The following is a 22,173-nucleotide window of genomic DNA, read 5'->3' on the forward strand; positions in this document are numbered from 1 at the left end:
TGGGTTGCCCCTCCTCAGTTGCTCTCCCTGAGGTTTCTTCCATTTTTCCCCTTTAATTATGGGGTTTCTTTTAGGAAGTTTTTCCTTGTGCGATGTTAGGGTCTAAGGACAGAGGGTGTCGTAACCTGTACAGTCTGTATAATATGTGATATTGGGCTATACAAATAAATTTGATTTGAATTTGATTTGAAAGACTTGCATGATGCAGAGTACAATCTGACAGTGAAGTGGAGGCCAGAGGAGGCTTAAATACTAACTAGTCTTAATTGCTTGCAGCAGGGAGAGTCAGGTGAGCTGCAGAGGAGGCGTGGCTAGCAGGTGAGGGAGGTGAGTGGCACCCTACGAGGCAAGCAATTAATCGTCGGGAACTAATGTTTCCAAATTATTCCGACACCATATTTATGCAGCATTATTCCACACACTCTCATTCCTTGTCATTTCGGGCGCCTACATTACCCACAATGCCAATCTAGCGCCGCCACCAACAAGTAGCAGCTAATGAAGCCCCGAGCAGAGACGAGGAGCTGGCCAGAGGTTGAATTTTAAAAACTTGTAGTCTTCAACCTACGCTGACTGAAGTGACATCACTTGAGGTCATTTATCCCACTTCACAGCTACTTCTGGAGCCACAAAAGGCTTCGTACAACTTTGTTCATATATGCAGTAGTGCTCCCCAAGACCTGTAAACACACTTTAATGTTTGAAATGGGTGATAACAGATGATAACATCCACTGTTATATCGGTGAAGCTTCACGTGTAGTTACTTAACTGCCAGCAACATGTTTTTTTTTAAATGGAGGATATTTCAGTTTGGACTGAAACTCTTTGTATCTCATTGAACAGTTCAGTCTGAAAGCTTAATTCTGTCGTCCGCTGCCAGTTTTCATCATCTCTCTCCAGTGACCTGTTAGTGCGACTTAGTGAGACTTGGCTCTCTGACACTGCGATTCCCCAAACCTCTGTGAGAGTGTGTTTATTTTTGATGCGTGTGATTTCCATAACGTGGAAACAGAATGTACTATTTTGGATCTTTCTAATGTGATTTGGTTTTTATTTTACCTCTGAGACACTGTGCTGTGTTTATGTACATTCACACCTATGAGCGTCAGTTTAACACAAGAACAGTCCTGCACCTCCTCAATCAACACTCTGCACCTTAAAATAAATGTAACTGCAAAAACAAATGTGCATCATGTTATTATAGTGTGATCTGTGCAAATTCATCTCTGCCTTTGTGTGCTGTGGTCTGGTTTTGTGCCTGCATGTATACAAATATGTGTTTTCATATCTATCTATCTATCTATCTATCTATCTATCTATCTATCTATCTATCTATCTATCTATCTATCTATCTATCTATCTATCTATCTATCTATATCTAGATTCAACAACCTTCAACCTCCTTCAACAACCAGTACAGAGAGTCAGAATGTGGGCTCCTTTTATGTTTAAAAAGGGCCCAACACTTAAAAACACCCTGATAAAACGGAGGCAGCCCACTCAACTTAAATTTTTTAGAATCTAGAGGGAGCATCCATCTCGGTGGCGTTTTGAAACCGGGACCGGACCAGTGCACCCTTTAACGTCGAGCAGGTCGGCTAGAGCCATTTTCTTAATTTTGAGGATTTCAATATATCCTCGATCTCCTGTGGACTCACTAATTCTTTATAGTTCCACTATATCACCCTCCAGGTCTTTCATAGATCTGGTGATGCCTTGTGTGACATTGAGGGTGTGCTGTTGACAGAGCATTTTTATTTCAGTCTTACCATGGTCCCACCACTGCCTAAGACTGCTAAAATCACACTTCCTCTGTCTAAAAACACTCCAGAAATACATAAGGACCTGTCTAAATTATTTTTCAAAAGTTAAAACTGAGTTAAAATGCCAATATGCACTTTTTGGCTTTATGTTTCTCATAAAAACATTTCATTAAAGCAAAGCATGATCTGTAAAACCAGCCGGAATGATGCTGCACAGTTTAAAAATATTAAAATGATGTTTAAAACAATAAATACGATCCAATCTGGCTAAGGAAATCCTATCATCTTGGTGTACATGTATACTGTCGATCATCTGCGTGCATTCTTCTCCATACATCCACCAGGCCATGGGATTGGATCAGCTGCCTCAGAGCATTCTGGGACGCGTGATTGCGATCTAAAGATGCATTTTCTGTGCAGTTAAAATCCCCTCCAAAGAATAAATAATCCTCCAAAGCACAGCCATTTAAAACATCATTAACTTTTTGTAAAAACAGCTTGCTCTCTGCACCGATTGTTGGAGCGTATACATTTATAAAAACAGCTGTAAAAAGGTCAAACCTTGGGTTAGGGTTAGGGTTAGGGTTAGGGTTAGGGTTAGACTAAAAGCAACCTCCCCTCGATAAAATGCTCGACCTCCAGTGAGACTGGAGTAAAAGACTTGGAGAAGAGGAAACCCACTCCTCCATTAAGAGAGGTGTTGAGGCTTAAAATTACTTCCCCTTCCCACTCTCTCCTTCAGTCTATCTCATTAGAACTGTCGCTACATCAATGTGTTTCATTTTATCCGCTCTTTTTTTCAAATCTTTGGCTCATTCACATTTAAAACACCCACTCTAAAAGTATCCATAGCTAGTGAGATGTTAAAAGCAAAAATAAAAACTAATTAATTAATCAAGATAGACATCTTCAACGTTTTTTTGTTTTTTCACTTTTACCAGTGGCAACACCTGCACAAACAAATCATTCACCACGATACCTGTCTCGATGACGCGGTTCACCTTCTCCAGCTGGTCCAGGAAAATGACAACGGCGCTGTTCATCTGCGCCAGTGATTTTATATTGCCATGTCCGACCTTTCCCCCACAGCTCATGCCTCGTCAGCTTGGTGAATTCCCCATTTACTATGACGTCAGACGCCGACAGGCGAGACACCGGCAAGGGAAAACTCCACAAACACTTCAACCACCACACACAAACTCACCAAAAGTAAAACTAAATCAAACTATCACCAATAAATTGCTAATTAAATCCCATTACAAAACCAAAAATATCAAAAAGATTGAAAACGAAAACCCATACTCAGCGTCTCACTCACACACAAACTCCCAGCATGCACTGCAGAGAGAGAGAGAGAGAGAGATATAGAGAGATAGAGCGAGATAGAGAGATAGAGAAAAAGATATATAGATAGATATATAGATAGATAGATCACAACAAAGAAACACCTGAATCCTTTCGGTAAATTGATGCAAATTCAAACACAGCTTCCCTTTTCTGCTTTGAACTGGCCGTGGCCGAGCCAATTTCATAAAAATAACATTGTTGAGAAGAGGAAGTGCAGTGTTTTGTCGCCTGAGAAACCTTTACATTAACAGAACATCTACGTAACATTGCAAAAATAAGACACATCCTGTCTCAAAATGATGCAGAAAAACTAGTCCATGCATTTGTTACTTCAAGGCTGGATTACTGCAACTCATTGTTATCAGGTTGTGCCAAAAAGTCGCTCAAGACTCTTCAGTTGATCCAAAATGCAGCGGCATGTGTATTGACAAGAACAAGGAAACGGGATCATATTACTCCTGTATTAGCTGCTCTGCACTGGCTCCCGGTAAAATACAGAATAGAATTCAAAATCCTTCTCCTGACTTACAAAGTAATTAATGGTCAGGCTCCAGCATATCTTAAATATCTCATAGTACCTTATAAACCAACTAGAGCATTGCGCTCCCAGACTGCAGGGTTACTTGTGGTTCCTAGAGTCTCTAAGAGCACAAAGGGAGCCAGAGCCTTCAGCTATCAAGCTCCTCTCCAGTGGAACCAGCTTCCAGTTGGTATTCGGGAGGCAGACACCCTCTCCACATTTAAGAGCAGGCTAAAGACTTTCCTTTTTGATAAAGCTTATAGTTAGGGCTGGCTCAGGTTTGCCCTGGATCAGCCCCTAGTTATGCTGCTATAGGCTTAGACTGCCGGGGGACACCTCCCTGCTCTCTTCCTTCTCTTCCTCTCTCCTCCCCTCCCTCTCTTCTTCTCCCTCTCTATCTGTATGCATTTATGTAAATGTATGTTACTAACTCATCATCCGGGGCATCATCCCCGGAGTTTCTGTGTCTCATGTGGCAGGTTGCCACTGATAAAGTTTACGTCAGGATCAGGAATTATGGCTGGGACCCACAATGCTCTTTGCCTTCAGGTTCTAGTAACTAGGGGGCCTAAGTCAGCAGCTGGGCAGATTCATTGTCCAGAGGTTTTGGTTTTCATCCAGCAGGAATAACCGTCGTCTGCCCCTTTGGCTCTCGTGTCTTATTTTGACAGCAAATTGTGTTTAGTGGCAAATCAAAGATAATTGTGAATCTAATTTAAGAAGTTTGATTTGGTCAGAAAGCTCACATCTTCTGTGGAGTCAGAAGTCTGAATGCTCTCCACAGCTGCAGAGGGAACTTGTGCTCAAGCAAATGAGCGAGATTTGTTTATTTAAATGCCACAAACAATCTCTGTTCTCTGAGGAGGCTGTGCAGAGACCGTCAGCTGCTCCACGATACACTGGATACATAGCTCTTCTCACAAACAGAGATTATAGCACACACACTGATATATGTGCTTGTGTGCACTACTTTAATCATTGATGTAAAAGCTATGGCTTCTAAATTAAGTGTGAGATCAATGCAAATGCAACCATATCCTCTCCATCACCGATTATTTCATACACACACATTTCCTAAACAGATGAACAGTTAATCATCAGTTCAAACGAGGACATTTGGATTCACCAAAGCACAATATTTTTCACAGACAAAAGATTTATCCATCATGTTTTTTTTAATTCTGTCATAGGTTTAGTTTGATGGCAGCTTTTCCATCTGCACAAGTGCAACAATTATTCTCTCGATTGTTTCCTCGTCACATCCACAGCCGCCTCACGCTGCCAGGCTTTTTTCTTCCAAATAATTGTTCCCAATAATTTTCTTCTCTGACAGCTCCAATCACATCCCTCCTCGCTGTGAAAAGTCCTGTGAACAGACTTGCAGACATAAATATTGCAATCAGTCGAGTAGTTAGAATGAAGATGCATGTAAATCAATTATTTTCATGCAACGTTTGTTTTGGATTATGATGAAGTTTCTTAGTTTCCTCTTGCAGCGTCGTACAAACAGGATTCTTCTACTTCTAATCTAATTTATCAGGACGGGCAATTGTTGATTCAATCACTTAAAGCGGCATGCAATTCCATTACAAAAAGACTGGCACCTGGTCTGTCTCTCTTTAGAGATTAGCAGCCCTGCAACGAGGATTTGGTAATGAGTTGGAGAGGATTTAGCAGTGGGAATATAATATGTGTCCCAGAGCTGCTGTGTTGTTTTTCCCTCTAAATCCTCTCAGGGCAGAACGGCCACTGGTTCGGTGAGTGCTGCAGGTTTTCCAGCATCTCTACGTCATGAGGCCGAGGGGAGGTCACATGCTGGAGATTACAGTAACATGAGGGGGGAGATTGGTTTTTACTTTGGCTCGCTCTGAATCAACATGCCATCAGCTGGAATGCTTACTAATCGGGAAATACTTGAGAAACCAGAGCGCGTAAACTAGATTTTTTAAATCGAAATAGCACTTTTAAGTATTTACAATGATGCATTCTTCAGTACTTAGTACTTAGTTCTTTACTGTGCTGCAGGGACGACGTTTTTTGTAGGCTAACCCTGAGGTTATCATCACCCTGGTTCCCTCGGGCGTTATTGCAGAAGATAAGCTCTGTGGCAAACAAAATGTGATGTTTAATGTCCCTGACAACCTCTCAAGTCTCATGTGGCCTTTTGTTATTATCACAGACTGTATATAAGAAGGGGACGCAGTCACCGTGACATCACCCATTGGGCTGTGGACTACGCTTTTGAAGCTTTGAGTTTGGCATTTTGGCCATCGCCGTCTTGGTTTTTGGCCGTCGCCATCTTGTTTTTTGCAACCAGAAATGACACGAGAGTGCAGAGCCTTATTTTAGGCGTCTAACCAAACCCCCTTTCAAAAAACGTATTGACTTTGAGACGAGAGAACTGGAAGTAAAGAAATGTTGACTCATTTCCGATCTTTAGGATTCATTCCAGCAGCACTCTATACCACACTCTAAAAATACTCTTAAAATACTCCATCAGAAGTAAAAGTCCTGCCCTCGAAATGTAAGTTCAAATGAAGAGTTGCACATTATGTTAAAGATAAGACTTAGACGAGAAGATTGATACGACTCATGTTTGTTCGGTAAATATAAAGCTACAGCTCGTTGCTGATTAGCATAAAGACTGGAAACAGGTGGAAACAGGCAGGCTCTGTCTAAAGGTAATAAAATGAGCCTATCAGCACTTATTAAACTCACTGATTAGCACTTTTTTTTTTATTGTTAGTGCAAAAGGTGAAGTTTCATGGCTAGCTGTATTTGTCTGTTTCCAGTATTTGTGCTAAGCTAAACTAGCATCTCCAGGCTATAGCTTCCTATTTCTATTATTCTTATGAAGTCTAATATTCGTACAGCCGACTATACATTCATCAAAACAAAAGCAAGTCTGGATTCAAAGGTTTGCATATATCAGTGTTTACTTTGTTCCCCTATTTAAAGTAAACATCTTACAGTAATAGTAATGTTAAATATGTATTGTACAGTGAAGATACAGAAGTACTGGAACAAAATGTACTTATTTACATTTAATCTGTACTTTAATATTGCAGCTGGTCAAGGTGGACTGTTTTACTGTATTATATACTTACTTTTTATAACAATGCATCACATTTTATATACTCGTCATATGTTTTATTTGTGAAATCTAATCTGGAAAATAAAAGAAGAAGTAGTAGTAAAAAACTGTATAAAATTAAAATACCCAAGTAAAGTACAAGTGGCTCAGTATTATAAGTACAGTACATACTACAGCAGTGATGTTTGACAGATATAAGATTGCATATTGGTTGTAACAGTTTACGAAGCTCTAATGGGACCTCTGACTGCTCTTCACATTCTTTGTCATCCCCACAGAGTCCTCTGGAGTCCCCTCTGGGCGTCTTTCTCCCAGTACTTATGGGTGCCTGACTGAGGGAACCATCTGTTCCCTCAGGATGTGCCAGCAGGCTGCTGCTCTCCAAGGTCCTCAAAGTGTACCATTGATCTGTAACAATCTCAGACTGACCCCGATTTTAAATTATTTTAATTTCCTTTTAGAGAGTTCAGGGAAATCCTTTATTCTTAATTAGATGGTTAAAACTGTGCCAGACTGATAGATGAAACAAGTTCATTTAAAGGGATAGTTCAGATTTTTTCAAGTGGGGTTGTATGAGGTACTTATCCATAGGCAGCGTGTTACTTACTGTAGATGGCGGTCTGCACGCCCCCAGTTTGGAGAAACAGACAGGAGTTACGGCACAGAAGCTAAGCCCTTTCTGAGGGGGAACAGAAGCTCTTATCTCTGCTCTCTTCAAGGCCACCAGACTCCATTGACAAAAACAGAACATTCTACCTCACAGAACACAGGATTTGCTGGTTTTCCCGCAACAAAGACACACAATAACACAACAACACAAACTGATCGAGGCAGCGTTAGACTAGCAACCCTCTGCAAGAAATAACTGACTTGTCAATGAAGTATGGAGGCTTTGAAGAGAGCATAAATAGATATACAGGCTTCAGATTGCTCCCAATTGTTGACGATTTTCAAATGTAAAGCTGACATAAGCAGTAATTTGCAGTCTGAACTAGAGAGTGATTCTAGTTTTAACACCCAGCTTGGGTTGATAATGTCTCTGGATACCATCTATAGGAAGCATAACAGAAGGTTTTTTAAAGCATGTTAGCTCCCAGAGGTCTGATAAAAGGCAGCGAACAGCAGCCTAGGCTTTCAGAAAGCCACTGGGAACACACTGAGCCAGTATAGAAGTGTGACACTGGGAGGCAGAGAGCTGCGTGATTTGTGTCCTCAGAGGAGAAAGCTAGAAAGGACTCGGTCCGGCTGTGGCAGCCATCTGCAGCGATGCTTCTTCATTTAATTTTATCAAAGCATCACCTCCCTCACCTCTCTGCCCTCTGAGGTGTCCCCAGCCTTTGCCACTGATGCCGGCTCCGACCAACACCATATGGTTTTTACCACACTGCACTCTCAGTCCAGCATTGTGAACAGATTATAAATGGCATTTAAATAATCATTTTCCAATGTCATCAGACAGAGAGCCCAGACAGGCGCATAGCGCCTCGCCAAGTAAGCTGCTTTGACTAAAAAGTCATCTTTGAGTCTTAGTTTTATGGCAGACATCTGTAAAAAAAAGCTAAATGTGTGTTAAAACTGAAAAAAACATGCGTTAAGTTATTCTAGCTTGATTGTGGGGCTTTTCTGACTTAAATATCACAGTATTTATGTACAGGCTTTTTTATTTTGCTTTAGCACATTTTCTTCAACACTTCTAAAAATATAATCACCACATAATTATATACAGAGCAGCACAACCGACATACATTCTGTGAAAAAACTCAACATTTAGCTCGTATGAGAAGCAAATATAAGTATCAATCGATGCTTAAAGACATAGTTATTGCTGAAAGTACATAAGAATTGGAACCAAAAGTTTTAAAAAATCATTACGTGGAGTTTCCCATTTTAGAATAATACATGTAATATATAGTTAGTGAGGAATTAATGTGTTCATCACTTTAAAGTTTCAGCTGGTAAAGGTGCAGCTCATTTCAACTAAGTTACTTTATATACTGCTGCATAGCCTAATCTATAATTTCACATCAGAATGTATTAGTTCATTTAGAATTAATAATTTGACTGATAACAGTCGTGCAAAGCAGCCTGAGGCAGATGTGAATAAGAGTGCACACAAAACCTTCTTTCCTCTCTTTATTTGTCATTTTAAACTCGTTGACGCTCACTTAGAACAAAGCACTCTGAACTCTGCAGCACAGACTTTCATGGGACTGCACAAATGTTCATATCCTACTGAGAGGAGACTGTTGCTGAGCAGAAGCAGAATGACAGTATTTCCACCTGTGGTCGGGGCAGAGAGGCTGGTGATTGACTGCAGAGACATGCTCAGATGGAGCGCAACCCCCCCTCTGACAGGAAGCCAAAAGGCCATCTGCATGCAGCGCCCGGGCTATTGTGTGGCTGTGCATTAAGCTATTTTATGTTCCACATGAATTTACTGCCAGTCTTAAATTAGTGCGATTGCAGGCGGAGAGTATTTCATGTGTACTGTGTGGAGAACAAAGGCAGTTTTAGTTAAGTGTGTGAGCCCTGCAGATGTAAAAGCTGCACGTGTATGAACAAAGAGAAAACACCAGATTTGGATTTCAACTCAATACTTTATTAAATTATCAACATAGTAAACGTCATCATCATGAAAAAGGAAGACAAACAAACAAACAAAATAAATGAAACAGTCACATTTTATATACTTTTCTTCAAGTTTTCCCCATCAACAGTATTTTACTTTTAGCTACACACACACACACACATTTTAGTGGCTTTACAAAAGTCACTCGAGTTGATATGCTGCTTCATTTTGGTGTGATAGTTACAATGATGGCTGAGGAAGGTAACTATGGAAACCCGGGCAGAAGAGGATACGAGACAGTTGTATATTTATCTCTGTATTAACATCTGTCCAGTGTTGACACAACACAGACGAGGTGTTGAATGAGAAGTCTTGAAATCGAAAGCTTTTTGCATCTAGAGGCAAAGCTACGATCGGCGAGGACGCAGGCAGAGCTGGAGCCGCCCGCGACAAACAAACGCTACATTAACAATGGCTGTCTTTGTGTCACCAGCTGGTGCATTGATGAGAAAAGCTACTAACTTGATCAGTTCTATATGTATACCGTACTTTGTTCTTGTTGTGGAAGATGACACATCATGACCACATCTAAATCAGCAAATTAACACATGAAGTCTGGTGTGAGACGGCTGAGTCTAAAATAAAAGATGTTAAGTTATAACTTGTCATAGCTCATGTGAATTAACATGCTTTGCTATTTCAAGACCGAGCTTGAGAACATAAGAGTTGATCATTTATTTATTTCTCTGTGGCTGTTGATTCTAAACATGAACAGACCACTATAATGATGATAGGTACACCTGCAGTCATAAGAGACTTTAATACTGTTCACATCATGTTTCCTATAAAGGAACACTCCAGTTTTAAATGACCAAAGAAATAATCTTTCATTTCAAACATCACATTGTAAAATTCAAACAAAAGCAGAGGTAAAAAAAAAAGAAACATTTCTAAACTACCTGGTTTGCATGCATGCTACTACACAGAAAGACTAATTCTTTTTGTTCATGTTTTCATTCTTAACAGCTCTTTTTGTTACACACCCACGTATTTACATCATCAGTCGAAGGTGTGCCATTAAAATACATCTCACACCAACCTCCAGCAGCAGCAGCATACTGAAACAACTTAACACAACTCATAGAGCTGTGGTGAACTAAAGGACAAGTCGTGTGATATGCCATTTTTTTCTTTGTGTCAACAGATCCTATAAGAAGGACGAAACTAACCAACTAAAAGCCTGATAAATCTTATTTCTCAGAGCCATAGAGCTACATTTTGTCCAAAAGTTTCATTGGTTGTCATGTTCTAAATGTGTATTCATCCGCAGCTGAAAATAGTCCCCAACAAAGCAATATTTACATCACTTTCAGTAACGTTTGCTAAAAACTACAGTGCCCAGCTTTTGTAGCGAAGAACTTAACATTTTAAAAGAATTGAAGTTTACATTCATGACATGTTTTTAGAGATTTATGTCTTCAGTAAAAACAAATGGGCTTTCGGCTGAAAACAGAGACAGGGTAGAGAAGTTCTAAAGCACTAAAATAGTCTTATGAATGTTGACAACAAGAATAGTATAGAATAACACCAGACTTATCCGTTAAATCTTCTATCACATTGTTCACACAAACCCCGAAAGTCTTCCAAACAGAGCTAAGGCCCGTCTGAAATATTCTGTAAAGTCCCAGATGAATGTCCCATCCACAGAAAAAGGTCCAGTTTGCACTAAATGTAATCTTGTTTAAAGAGCTGGAGTCTATCAGTTACAAGAGTCCTATATTGCCCACAGAGATGTAGTCAGGTATGTCAGGTATCAAGCCGAGGGGTTTGATTGGATGAACAGAATTACAGCTCCGGTTGAGTTGTGAGTTAATTGGCTTGAAAGCCGCTCCGCTATGTGACACGATTGTAGGAACAGCTTCGTGAATGGACAGAGGTTCTGAACTGAGGGGACAGTCGCCTTCTTGGTCAAGACCAAACTTCGTTACATTTGACAAATTGCGTTAAAGCTTAAATTAGGCTTAAATGAACATGCCATTAATGAGCGGACCAAAAGAGTTCATCAAAGGAAGGCTCCCAACCTGCTGCAGCAGATTTGTTGGTCACTGATATTAGGGCAAACGTAAATATCAGCAGAACACGCTGTACTGTACCTTAATTAAAATCCAGGTCTACAGGAGGCATATGGTGGAAGCAGATATTGCCCTTAACTTTGACCCACATTCACACACAAACACAACCAAAACGGTACCAACAAACACAACCATTCTGCCCTTCCTCGTCCTGACAATGGCTGGCGGGTGTGGGGTGTCAAATCTAATGAAACAGGCCGGGAACAACAGCTGAGTGTGTGTGGAAATGGGGTTGGAGGGGTGTAAAGAGGACGGAGGGAGGGAGTCAAGACACAAGTGTCCTTGTCAAAGCCGGGGCCAGAGACAGAAAGCTGCACTGACCGGAACAACGAGCCCAAAATGGCTGCCAGTCAAAGCTCCATAAAAAGGAGACGGTGGTGTCTCTGCTCTCTGAGCATGAATCACCGCCGTCACTGCTCTCTGGTTGACTGGTGTGACTTCATGCCAGATCCCTCAGGCAGGCAGGGTGGCAGGCTTGACTCCAAAAAGCCTGGGTGAGCTGGAGAAGGTTCAGGGTTCAGCTGAAGGCCTCTGAGCAGGATTTGAAGGCTGCACACAGGGAAGTATGACACCAAATCTCATCGGATTCTGAACCGTTGACTTATTCTCTCATGTTTTCATCCCTCTCTCTATTTGATTGGGTGGGAGGATTAGGACTAGATTACCCAAGGAGGGGATGTGCATCAGAGTGTGTTAGTTTGCACATGTGTGTAAAGGTCGGATCTTAGAGAGGATGCTTGTTAATCATATGACCTTGTGGGGGACTATATACAGCAAAGTGTGTCTTGGTGTTCGTCATTTTTTAGGGTTGTTTCTTAAACCAACAGCATTCTATTGTAAAGCAGGGGTTCTCAAACTGGGGGATGGGGGCCCAAAAAAAGGGGTCACAAGACAAATTTGAGGGCTATCAATATGATTATAAGAGGAAAGCTGAAAATAACTAATTTCTTGCTCTAATTTTTCCTTTTTTCTTGTAAATGGTTATTCTTACATTTGTCATTGGAAGAAATCACTTTTTGGTTAAAGAAGTAACCGCTGATAAACATTTACAACCCACAATGAGGGGTCGTTTCATTTTAACGGATCGAAAGCCAAAAAGGTCGCGAGACCTAGCGTAACATAGCTAGGGCTCACTATTTTAGTTTTTATACAACAATTAGTAAATATATTCATTGGCACATTTTTTAAATATACCATTTGAAACACATATCTTTTGTAGTTCAGCAGTTTATTGTCTTTTTAAGCCACTCAAAAATGATGCACCCAAGTACATCATTAGCAGCTAATTTGTGCTGTCCCACATTTTTTTGTATTTATTCTGATCTGCTTTTAAATTCCTAGATTTTTCAGTACAACAATAGCGACGAACCTTGGGCTCATCTGTGACCACCTCTGACAACACACATTAAAACACTTGGGAAATAGAGATTAAAGGCATTGAAGCACAAATGCCAACGCTTGATGGAGAGAGGAAACAGGCCTCTTGATGGCAGATGTGGATGCACATTTGACTGATGCGAAAGTGGGACAAATTCAGAAGTAACAACAACAAAAACCCTTCCACCAGGAAGGCAGAGCGCCTCACTGCCTCTGCTCTGGACCCTGAGCTGCACATGTGTGTCACGCAGTGTTTTATTCATGCACTGAGTAGAGAAGAGCGCACACGACAAGGTATTTAAATGTGTGTATGTTTGTGTGTAAGTTTACAGTCCAGCACGGTCCAGTCTGGCCTGGATTAGCCACTGAAACTCTGCAGGGCTGCCGAGTAGACAAGAAGTGGGCAGAGGTTGTGAGAGGGGAGGGGCTGCAGTAATCTGCTAATCTCATTAATACCACAGCCTGTAGGTGCCCTGTCAACAAGACGCAGGGAACAAAGGATAGAGTAAACAGTTGAGGACCATGGCTACCTTCCACCACACAATGCCGAGACACACACACATGGCCATACACTCTCACAAAACACATCCATCTCAAATTCTGCTTCAACCAGGAAAGTCTCCTGAGATAAAATAGAAGCACGGAGGCAGGCTTGAGTGGGAAAAGATAAAACAGCAGCAACTGTCCCCTCAAGCCAGACGACCCTCAAAAGGCTCCACAAAACACTGCCTGCTCGCTTTGCTCTACTGATAACACAGCGCACAGCAGGACCTAACATGGACCTCTCAGCTGTCCCCGTCAGTCTGACTCACTTTTCACTGCTGGCACATGGAGCTTATCCAGCAGCGGATGTCAACATGTCTCCTTGTGTTGCCCTGGAAAATGTAACTTGGCCTCAGTGGATTATGTTGTCTGTTTTATTCTTCTGTAAATCCACTTGGACGTTTAGAATACAACCAGTGAATAATCCTCGATGGTATTTGTAGAGTGATGATAGCATCTTCTTGTCCCGCGCACACTGATTGATCACATTCAGAAATGGTGTGTGAGGATGCCGGGAGTACTGTGCAGGTCCAGAGGAGCAGCTGGGACGACGGATGGGACAGGGGGACCAAATGGTTTCTCAATTCAAGTAAACGCAGGTGGATATTCCAGGACCAAACAAAGCAACAACAAATGTGAGCTTCTTTTAGCCAATTATCTTGGGGGGCAACGTTTTAATTCCTCATTTCTTTTTGTGGATGGATGGGAGCAACAAACACAGATGGAAAGATTAAACATGTCAACATAACTCTGTCAAGATAGACTAGAGCCATCGCTCCTGCAGGGCAGCAGCAGAAGAAAAGGGGGAAAGGAATCTGCATTAGACAAATGTGTGCGTATGTGTGCAAGTATATATACATGTATATACGAGTGTTCAAAAAGTCATGCGGTCAGCAAACGTCCTCTCACCGATCCAGCACCCGACTATAGTCCTGAGGGCCGCAGCCGCCTTCCCTCTTCATTTCAGCAAATAATTGTGTGAAAAAGTGCGGATCTGCGTTAATGCGTAGCATCTTGGCGCTGGTGGCATTGATGATGGCGAGGCAACGGTCCCAGAATGCCTCCTTACCCGCCTCGACCAGGAAGGGCTTGAGTGGATACGAGATCTCGTTGCCCATGTAGGAGTAGGACAGGTAGAGGCAGGTGAGCAGGATGGCCTGCAGCTCGTGCTCCGACGCCACCACGTCGCCGTCCACAACGTCTCGGCACAGCATGTAGACGAAGACCACGTTGGCGGGCGTGACGAAGGCCTGGTCCTGCCAGCCCTGCAGCAGCAGTGAGCGGTCCACGGCCCGCAGCCACAGCACCGGATCAGCCGGAGACAGATGTTTCAGGCGGTAGCAGCGACAGCACAGGAACTCCCCCAGGCAGCGCAGGAGCTCACTTGTGGACGCCTGGACGATGACACGCTTTGGGGACGAGGTCACCGTCCCTTGGGGAAATTTTTTCACAGAAGAGAGCTGTTGGGACTTGCTGTAGCCACATCCGTGCCCCTGACCCATCCCCATGCCGTAGCCCAGCCCCAGCCCCAGTCCTGCTGGGCCCTCGTAGCTGGACAGGTTGGCGCACGACAGTGACTTCTTCACATTCTCGCGGTTGAGGTGCAGCAAGGGGTCCTTTTGGTAGATGTTGATGTTGTTGTTGTTGAGAGGGTCTCCGAGGGCCACTTGACCGGAACCTTTCTTGGAGTTGCCCTTCTTCTTGGTTGAAGCCACCAGTCGCTTCCACGTGAGCGCCGGGAGGAAGATGGACTGTCCCCTCTTCAGACCGCGGTCTTTCTGGCTGTTGAGAGAGCGGCTGCTGATGCTCGGGTAGTGGCTGAGCGAGCCTGGCCGGTTGTCATAGTAGCCTGATTTCCGAGAGCCGGGAGACAGCGATAGTACAGTGCCCATGGTGAGTCAGTGCTCCACAGGTATTACTGCTTTCTTGCTGTTGTGTAGAGAGTTTAAAGAAAAGCTCTTTTATTTCTTAACATCCAGCAGATGTGAAGTCTCACCAGGGAAACAGCATGAAGACATGAGTGCAGACATGTTTAAATGACTGTGGCTGCAGGCACCTGGAACATTAAACACACAGGAAGAGAGAGTTTAAACAAATGAACACTAAAGTAATAACATCTAATCGTTTTAAATCCATATGTAAAGTGACATTAACATCTTCACTGCCTGCCCAGCCATTACAAGCTCATGCTCGAAGTTGATCTCAAAGTTTCCAAACATGCCACACTGAATATTTGGGCACATGTGTATAAAATGATGTAAAAACATGCATATATTTACATGCAGTCTTGTGTTTTTTATACAGAATATATGTGTGATATTGTTAGACAGTGTGGAGGAAGACAATTTGTGCCGAGCTTTAAGGGAAAATAGAATGAAAACTGGATTTGAAATCAACGGCGTGATTTAATCAATGAGCTCCTATTCTCTCAAGCCTCCATTTAAAACTATTAAAAGGACTGTATATCTTTGTCTTAATGACTAAATGAAGCACCCAAGATGGTGAATAGTGCGTAAAGGACACATTTTTATTCCCTTCTGCAACAAGATATTAAATATAAAGAAATAGACAATAAACATCCTTATTTTAGTTTTATTAAAAGATAACGACATGAATTTGAATCATTTAATCTCCATCACTGTCCTCGTCAGAGCTGCTCTGGTGCTCACCTGTGTGTACGAGATGTCCGGGTGCGAGATGATGTTTTGCCGCAGTCCACGATGGTGCAAAGATATATAGAAGCGCAAAACAAGTGCGCTGTTTCTGCAGCCACAGCCGATAACTGGAGATGGCAGCGAGCAGGATGCTGACCTCTCTGCAGAAGTAGAGGCAGAAAGTCACTCTTGCGGAAGCTTTGACCTACTCTTCTTCAAAGATGTGGAAGTGTGGATCAACGCGTCGGTCCTCGCCAGGCGGGGTGCAGGTGTCATCCTCCTGCTGCACATCAAACCTCAGGCGAGAATGCTGGCTGATTTTATTGTGCTTAATTGTCTATTCGCTTGTGTCTCCATGTCGGAAATATAAACTTTCACAGAGTCTTTTCAATGCATTCCATCTCGGAGCGTAAAGTCTCCTCTGACTTCCCCCGGTTCTGTTCCCGGTCTCTTGTGCAGCTGTGAGTCCGGACGCTGAGCACTTCAGTCGCCTACTGCCAGGTGATCGGTCCCGGCAGTCCGACCTCTGAACGGGCTTCTCTCACACAGAGGCTGAGCAGCCAGTGAGCGCACAGAGCGGCTCCTCACACATCGCCTCCCTGCGACACTGGCTCCTCCTAACGGGGCTCAGCTGCCTCACACACACACACACACACACACACACACACACACACACACACACACACACACACACACACACACACACACGCACACACACTCTAACCCCATATTAATATAATATTGATAGTAGTAATAGTAATGCAATATTGCTAAATATAATAATGTACAATTAATTTAAATTAAATATAACTATTAATTATAAATATTTGGAAAATATGTTAAAAAAAATGAAAAGATTAATGAAATTTAGAGAAAACATTTAAAACAAGTAAAATTAAGAAAAATAAAACACAATATAATATTAAGTAAATCTAAAAAACTAAATAAAATAATACTAATAAAAGTTAGCAATACAAATCAAAATAATAACTACTGATTGGATTGTAATCAAGTTGGTAAAAAATAAATACAATTAAGATTAAATGAGAGTTAAAAGAAAAATAAGGGAAGTTAAGAAAAACAATCTCAGCAAAAGTTTAGATTTTTTTCCAAGCACTTCAACAAATTCTGTGTAAGACTTGTTCTCATTTGCTGGTGAAGACAATGCGATATGATCAAAAGCTCCAGAACAGCTACTAAATGGAGCCTGGGGTTGTGAGTTCCATTTCAAAATTCACAAATTAACTTTGAACCTCACAATAAATTACATCAGATACCATTTTTAACAGAGTAAATAGACAACACTGGACAGTAACACTCTGGTAGTAGTGCAATTGGTCATCGTAGTAGTACTGGTAGTGGTAACAGTAGAAGTGCAGTGGCGGCAGTACTATTTGTTGTTTAAGAAGTAAAATGCTGCACAAATCTTTATGCCAGCTCTGCACAAAGTAGCACTTGTCTGATGAATGCTCTCAGCTACATAAACTGCAAATGGTGCAGAATGCATGCAGTCCGAATAAAAGCAAAATGACTTGGAAGAAGTTGTACAATATTCACTCTGAAGCCTGTAAATATACGTGACATGCACAGGAAGGTCAAACTGTAGGTTCACATTGATTTATAGGAACATTGATGCAAAACATTACATTAAATGTCTTCTTTTCAACTCTATAAGATTATGAGCTGCTCATACACCTCCCTGGAATCTGTGTTATACTTACTGTTGTCCTCGTATGGTAAAGTAAACACCATGTTCTTGTTTCTTCATCCCTGCCCTGTCAGTCCACTGCTTGTTCATAAACTTAAAACCCCCTTTGAGACCAATAAAACTTTATGAATCAAATCCAAATATAATGAAGGAATGATGAGATGATGATGAAGTAACCCACACCTGGGAGGGTTTTACTCCAAGGTTCACATGGTGACAGGTCTGGTCTTATTATGCAACTGTCACGTCAGCCTGCATTGTAGGTTGTGGAGTTGCCTGAGCTGTCGAGTTTGAGAGCACAACGTTTGAATGGACGGGTAATACGAGATGAATGAAACGATCACTTGTTTCATCCATTACTGCTCTGGATCTCTGTGTTATTCTTGTATTCAGTTTACTCATGTATCATAAATACACATGTTTCTTAAGGGTCCTTGTGCTGTGCTGTGCTATATATCATTAAGCATTAAGTTATCTTGCTGCTGTGGTTTATATGTTCATAAGTTTTAAGTAATGGCTTAATTACACAGTTAACGAATGCTTTACTGATGCTTAATAGATCAGCTTTATAAGAATTAATAATCAGATTATTAAGAAAATCTTTTGGGTTGCCAGGTAAAAAATACCTTTCCCAAAATCCATTTATCACCAACTTTGCTGGATTGGCGGCTGAGAAACCCATTTATTAATACTAACAATTATTACAGAAATATTGCCAAATCAAAAGATTTATAACTGATCTATAAGGTAAGTAAATTATTCATTAACCTCTCTGAATTAAAACATTCTCAACTTCTCTTATATTCAACAATATAATAATAATTGTATATACCTTCAGTAAATGCTAACTTGTAAAAAAGTGATACCCAATTACAGTTTAAATATTAAAATGCTATAATATTTTAATCTCCCTCGCCAAAGACTCCGTGGACTGCCAGGAAAAAAGGAAGAACTGTTTGAATCCCCTAAAGATGGGTAATTGTGGGAAACCAGAGAATAAACAAAGTAAACACAAGATAATGAGCAGAGGAGATAAGAAGAAGGGCGGTGGTAGTTTGCAGAAGACGGCACAAACAGAAGATACTTTACAGCGAGGGAAGAGATTGTTCTGAACTTTGAAAACACCCATTTATTGTCAGTACTCATACAACCTCATACATAGTCTATATATCATTAAACAGCAACACATCACACACTCAGCCAAAGAAAGACACCAATAACACCAACATATTGTCCTGAACAGAGCACAGACTGTACTTGTTTAATTTCCATAACAGCACCTAATTGTTGATCAATTTTAAAGTAATTGAATTCCAGTATAATACCAGCTGCAAGCGGTCCAATCAATACTGACTCACCTTTGACCCTTGGATCTGGTTCTTCTTATCTTCCAAGAGGTAAGCTAATCAAAGAAATCTGCACTGTGCTTATACATCCAAAAATAAACCATTTAGCCACAGAGACCACTGTATCATCGATCCAAAGGAGTAATCAGCCCGTAACTTTGTGCATTGTTTTGTTTGTGCCAGCAGCCTACAGAAGAAGAGACTGGACCAACATACTTGACAGTGTTGACGCCTTCAAGCATTTCATTGTTGTGCAATACAGAGTGTATTTCCCAAGCCGTCACAGGAGTTGTGAGGGACAGAAAACCTCCTGAGACAGTCAGAAGAGAGGGAAGATGACATCACCACCATCATCACATTCTTGATCTCTCAAAGCACCAGAAACCTGCTGTTTCCTTCAACCTTGCAACAGAAATCTTTATTCAAGCGCTTCAGTAACAAGAGAAAAAGAGACAAACAGCAGTAAACAAGATTACAACAATGAGGGAATGTTTTCAAAAGCTAAATACTGAATACAACGGTGGATAAGAATCACAACAAAGGACGGGTCAAGAGTTTCTTTATCGGGAGCCTTTTTGGTTCAAACTAATCATCTGATTGATCACAAATCACCTTATAACCTTACAGAATATGTCTAAAAGCTAGTTTGGCAGCATTTCAAACAAGCTGTCCATTTAATTTATTATCACTGAGTCATTCTCTTCAAGAAACAACCCCCCCCCCCCCCCCCCCCCCCCCCCCCCCCAGCTGTGCATCCACTACACCTCTTTTATTGTAAATGTGTATATTTAATAACACTGCAGTCATAAAGCAAGATTAGTTCTTGTTTTTCCCACTCCATCACCATCTGAACAATCACATTCAACCCCACACTAAATAAATAAGTGCAAGGAATATCTCTGCATTTTGCTGAGATAAGATGAGAATATCAAATATTAATATCATTTCGACCACAATTTAGCAAAGCTTAGCATAAAGACTATAAACGGGGAAACAGCTAGCCTTTGCTTGGTCTTGTATGCATTACAAACAAGATATAACGTGTTAGAACAACTCTGAAGTGCTGGTAGGTGGGTTTTGTTTGGTTTGCATGGAGCTGGTTAGCTCAGCTTTCTGCTAAGATAAGATCACCGTACAGACAGGAGAGTGGTATCTTCTCATCTAACTCTCAGCAAGAAATGTTTCCCAAAATGTCAAATTGTTCCTTTAAGAAAGCCAAATAAAAAGGTGAGAAAATCATGTGATGAATTACAGAATAACATTTAATTCTAAAGAAAAGACATCAAATATTTTCTCGCTACAAGGAGACAAAGGGATGTTTGGACCTTTCCAGTGGAGGAGATCAATGCCTCCAAGATATGAGTGAAGATCATGATATCGTAATACTCGTCGACTCCTCAGACACACTAAAAATAGCAATTTACAGACTGGGCTTCAGGGCAAACATCGGGGGTTTTAGACAGTGTAAACATCTTTTTAAGTTTACCCTATTTATTTGCATAAATAACATAATGCATTAAAGGAGTAAAAATATTGAAAATGCCCAAAGGGCATATAAATAATTAAATGAAAAAAATACACCACTGCAACGCAGAAGAAAAGAGACAAACGACCGATGAATTATATGTGCCAACAATAAGAGACGAACATAAGTCAATAGCTGTGAACAAGCATAGCATAGTATTCACTACTACAAGTAGCTCGGCTCTACAAATAACCTCTATACCTCAATGCAAAGCTTGTGAGAGGAAGATTTTGTTGTAGGACCATTTTACTTGACAGAGAGTTGTTCTAAATCTCATGAAATGCAAATGATGTGTGGATTACTCAACTGACATGCAATCACATTTTTAATTTTCTCGTTTAAACATAAATATAACACACTAGTTTTAGTCGATAAGATGCAGATTAAATAAACAAGCTGAGGCAGTCCTCTGCCGCCATAAACCCATCTTTGTTTTTCGCCTCTGTTTAGGTTTTTTATGTCAGTGTGAACTGACTGGCCGGTCGAGCTGTATAGGGGAGATCTCCTCATTTAGCACACAACACACACACACACACACACACACACACACACACACCCTTCTCTGCCCTCATTTTCTCTGCTGTTCTTCCCTCCAACAGCTGCAGGACTCTCAGCTTCTCCTGCACAGCTGACCCGGATACACTGTGAAAAGGACTGTTGTTGTCCACTGATGACCCACACACACACACACACACACACACACACACACACACACACACACACACACACACACACACACACACACACACACACACAAGCATATCACTCACGCACACACACACACACACACACACACACAATCACACTCACAGGCATATCACTCACACACACACACACACACACACACACACACACACACACACACACACACACAGACACACACACACACACACACACAAGCATATCACTCACACACACACACACACACACACACACTCACACACACACACACACACACACACACACACACACACACACACACACACACACACACACACTCACACACACACACACACACACACACACACACACACACACACACACACACACACACACACACAGACTTTAGAGCAGGTAACGCGAGCACAGATCTGTGATGGCTGTTGGTGTCATCATAATTCCCATTTTGACGTTTTATTTTAAACCCTGTGATTGAATGGCATGAAACTTAATCTAAGCATTTGTTAAACTGAGTCAATCTACATTAAAGCCCTTCATATGTGACCAATAATCTAAAAGTACTGTCCTCAGAAATACATTTGAAGAACTTAAACTTTACTTGAGTATTTTCTTCTCATGCCACTTTATACTTCTGCTCCACTACAATCCAGAGGGAAAGCTTGACAGCTTTAGTTTATAGGTACTTTAAAACTTCTGATTTCTGTACACAAAACGTATAATAATATGTGTGTATACGTGAGAGTATTTGTAGACTGTGGTATTTGTACTTTTATCCAAGAATAGGATCTGAGTACTTCATTTACCGCTTCTGCTTTGTAGCTCTTTTAATCCTAATTTTAGGTCACAAATCTTGTTTTGGTACCGTTCGCTGTTGTTTGACCTATTTGCATTATGTAATTGCGATTTGAACTGT

The 22,173-nt window shown here is 41.3% G+C and overlaps 1 protein-coding gene across 1 annotated transcript; it reads right to left on the reverse strand.

Moving 5' to 3' along the window:
- Positions 1–9,302: 9,302 nt before the first annotated feature.
- LOC115015969 (cyclin-dependent kinase 5 activator 1) lies at positions 9,303–16,574 on the reverse strand. Its single transcript, XM_029443631.1, has 2 exons — positions 16,016–16,574; positions 9,303–15,402 (listed from the first exon to the last, which is right to left on the reverse strand). Exon 2 carries the CDS (start codon positions 15,236–15,238, stop codon positions 14,252–14,254), a length of 987 nt encoding a protein of 328 aa, XP_029299491.1. The 5' UTR covers positions 15,239–15,402; positions 16,016–16,574; the 3' UTR covers positions 9,303–14,251.
- Between the last annotated feature and the right edge of the window lie 5,599 nt (positions 16,575–22,173).

The sequence above is a fragment of the Cottoperca gobio genome, chromosome 11, assembly GCF_900634415.1.
Source record: "Cottoperca gobio chromosome 11, fCotGob3.1, whole genome shotgun sequence".
In the NCBI taxonomy this organism is placed as follows: domain Eukaryota; kingdom Metazoa; phylum Chordata; class Actinopteri; order Perciformes; family Bovichtidae; genus Cottoperca; species Cottoperca gobio.

Coding starts and splice junctions, on each gene's coding strand:
- LOC115015969 (XM_029443631.1), bottom strand. CDS start 15,238: ATGGGCACTGTACTATCGCTGTCTCCCGGCTCTCGGAAATCAGGCTAC.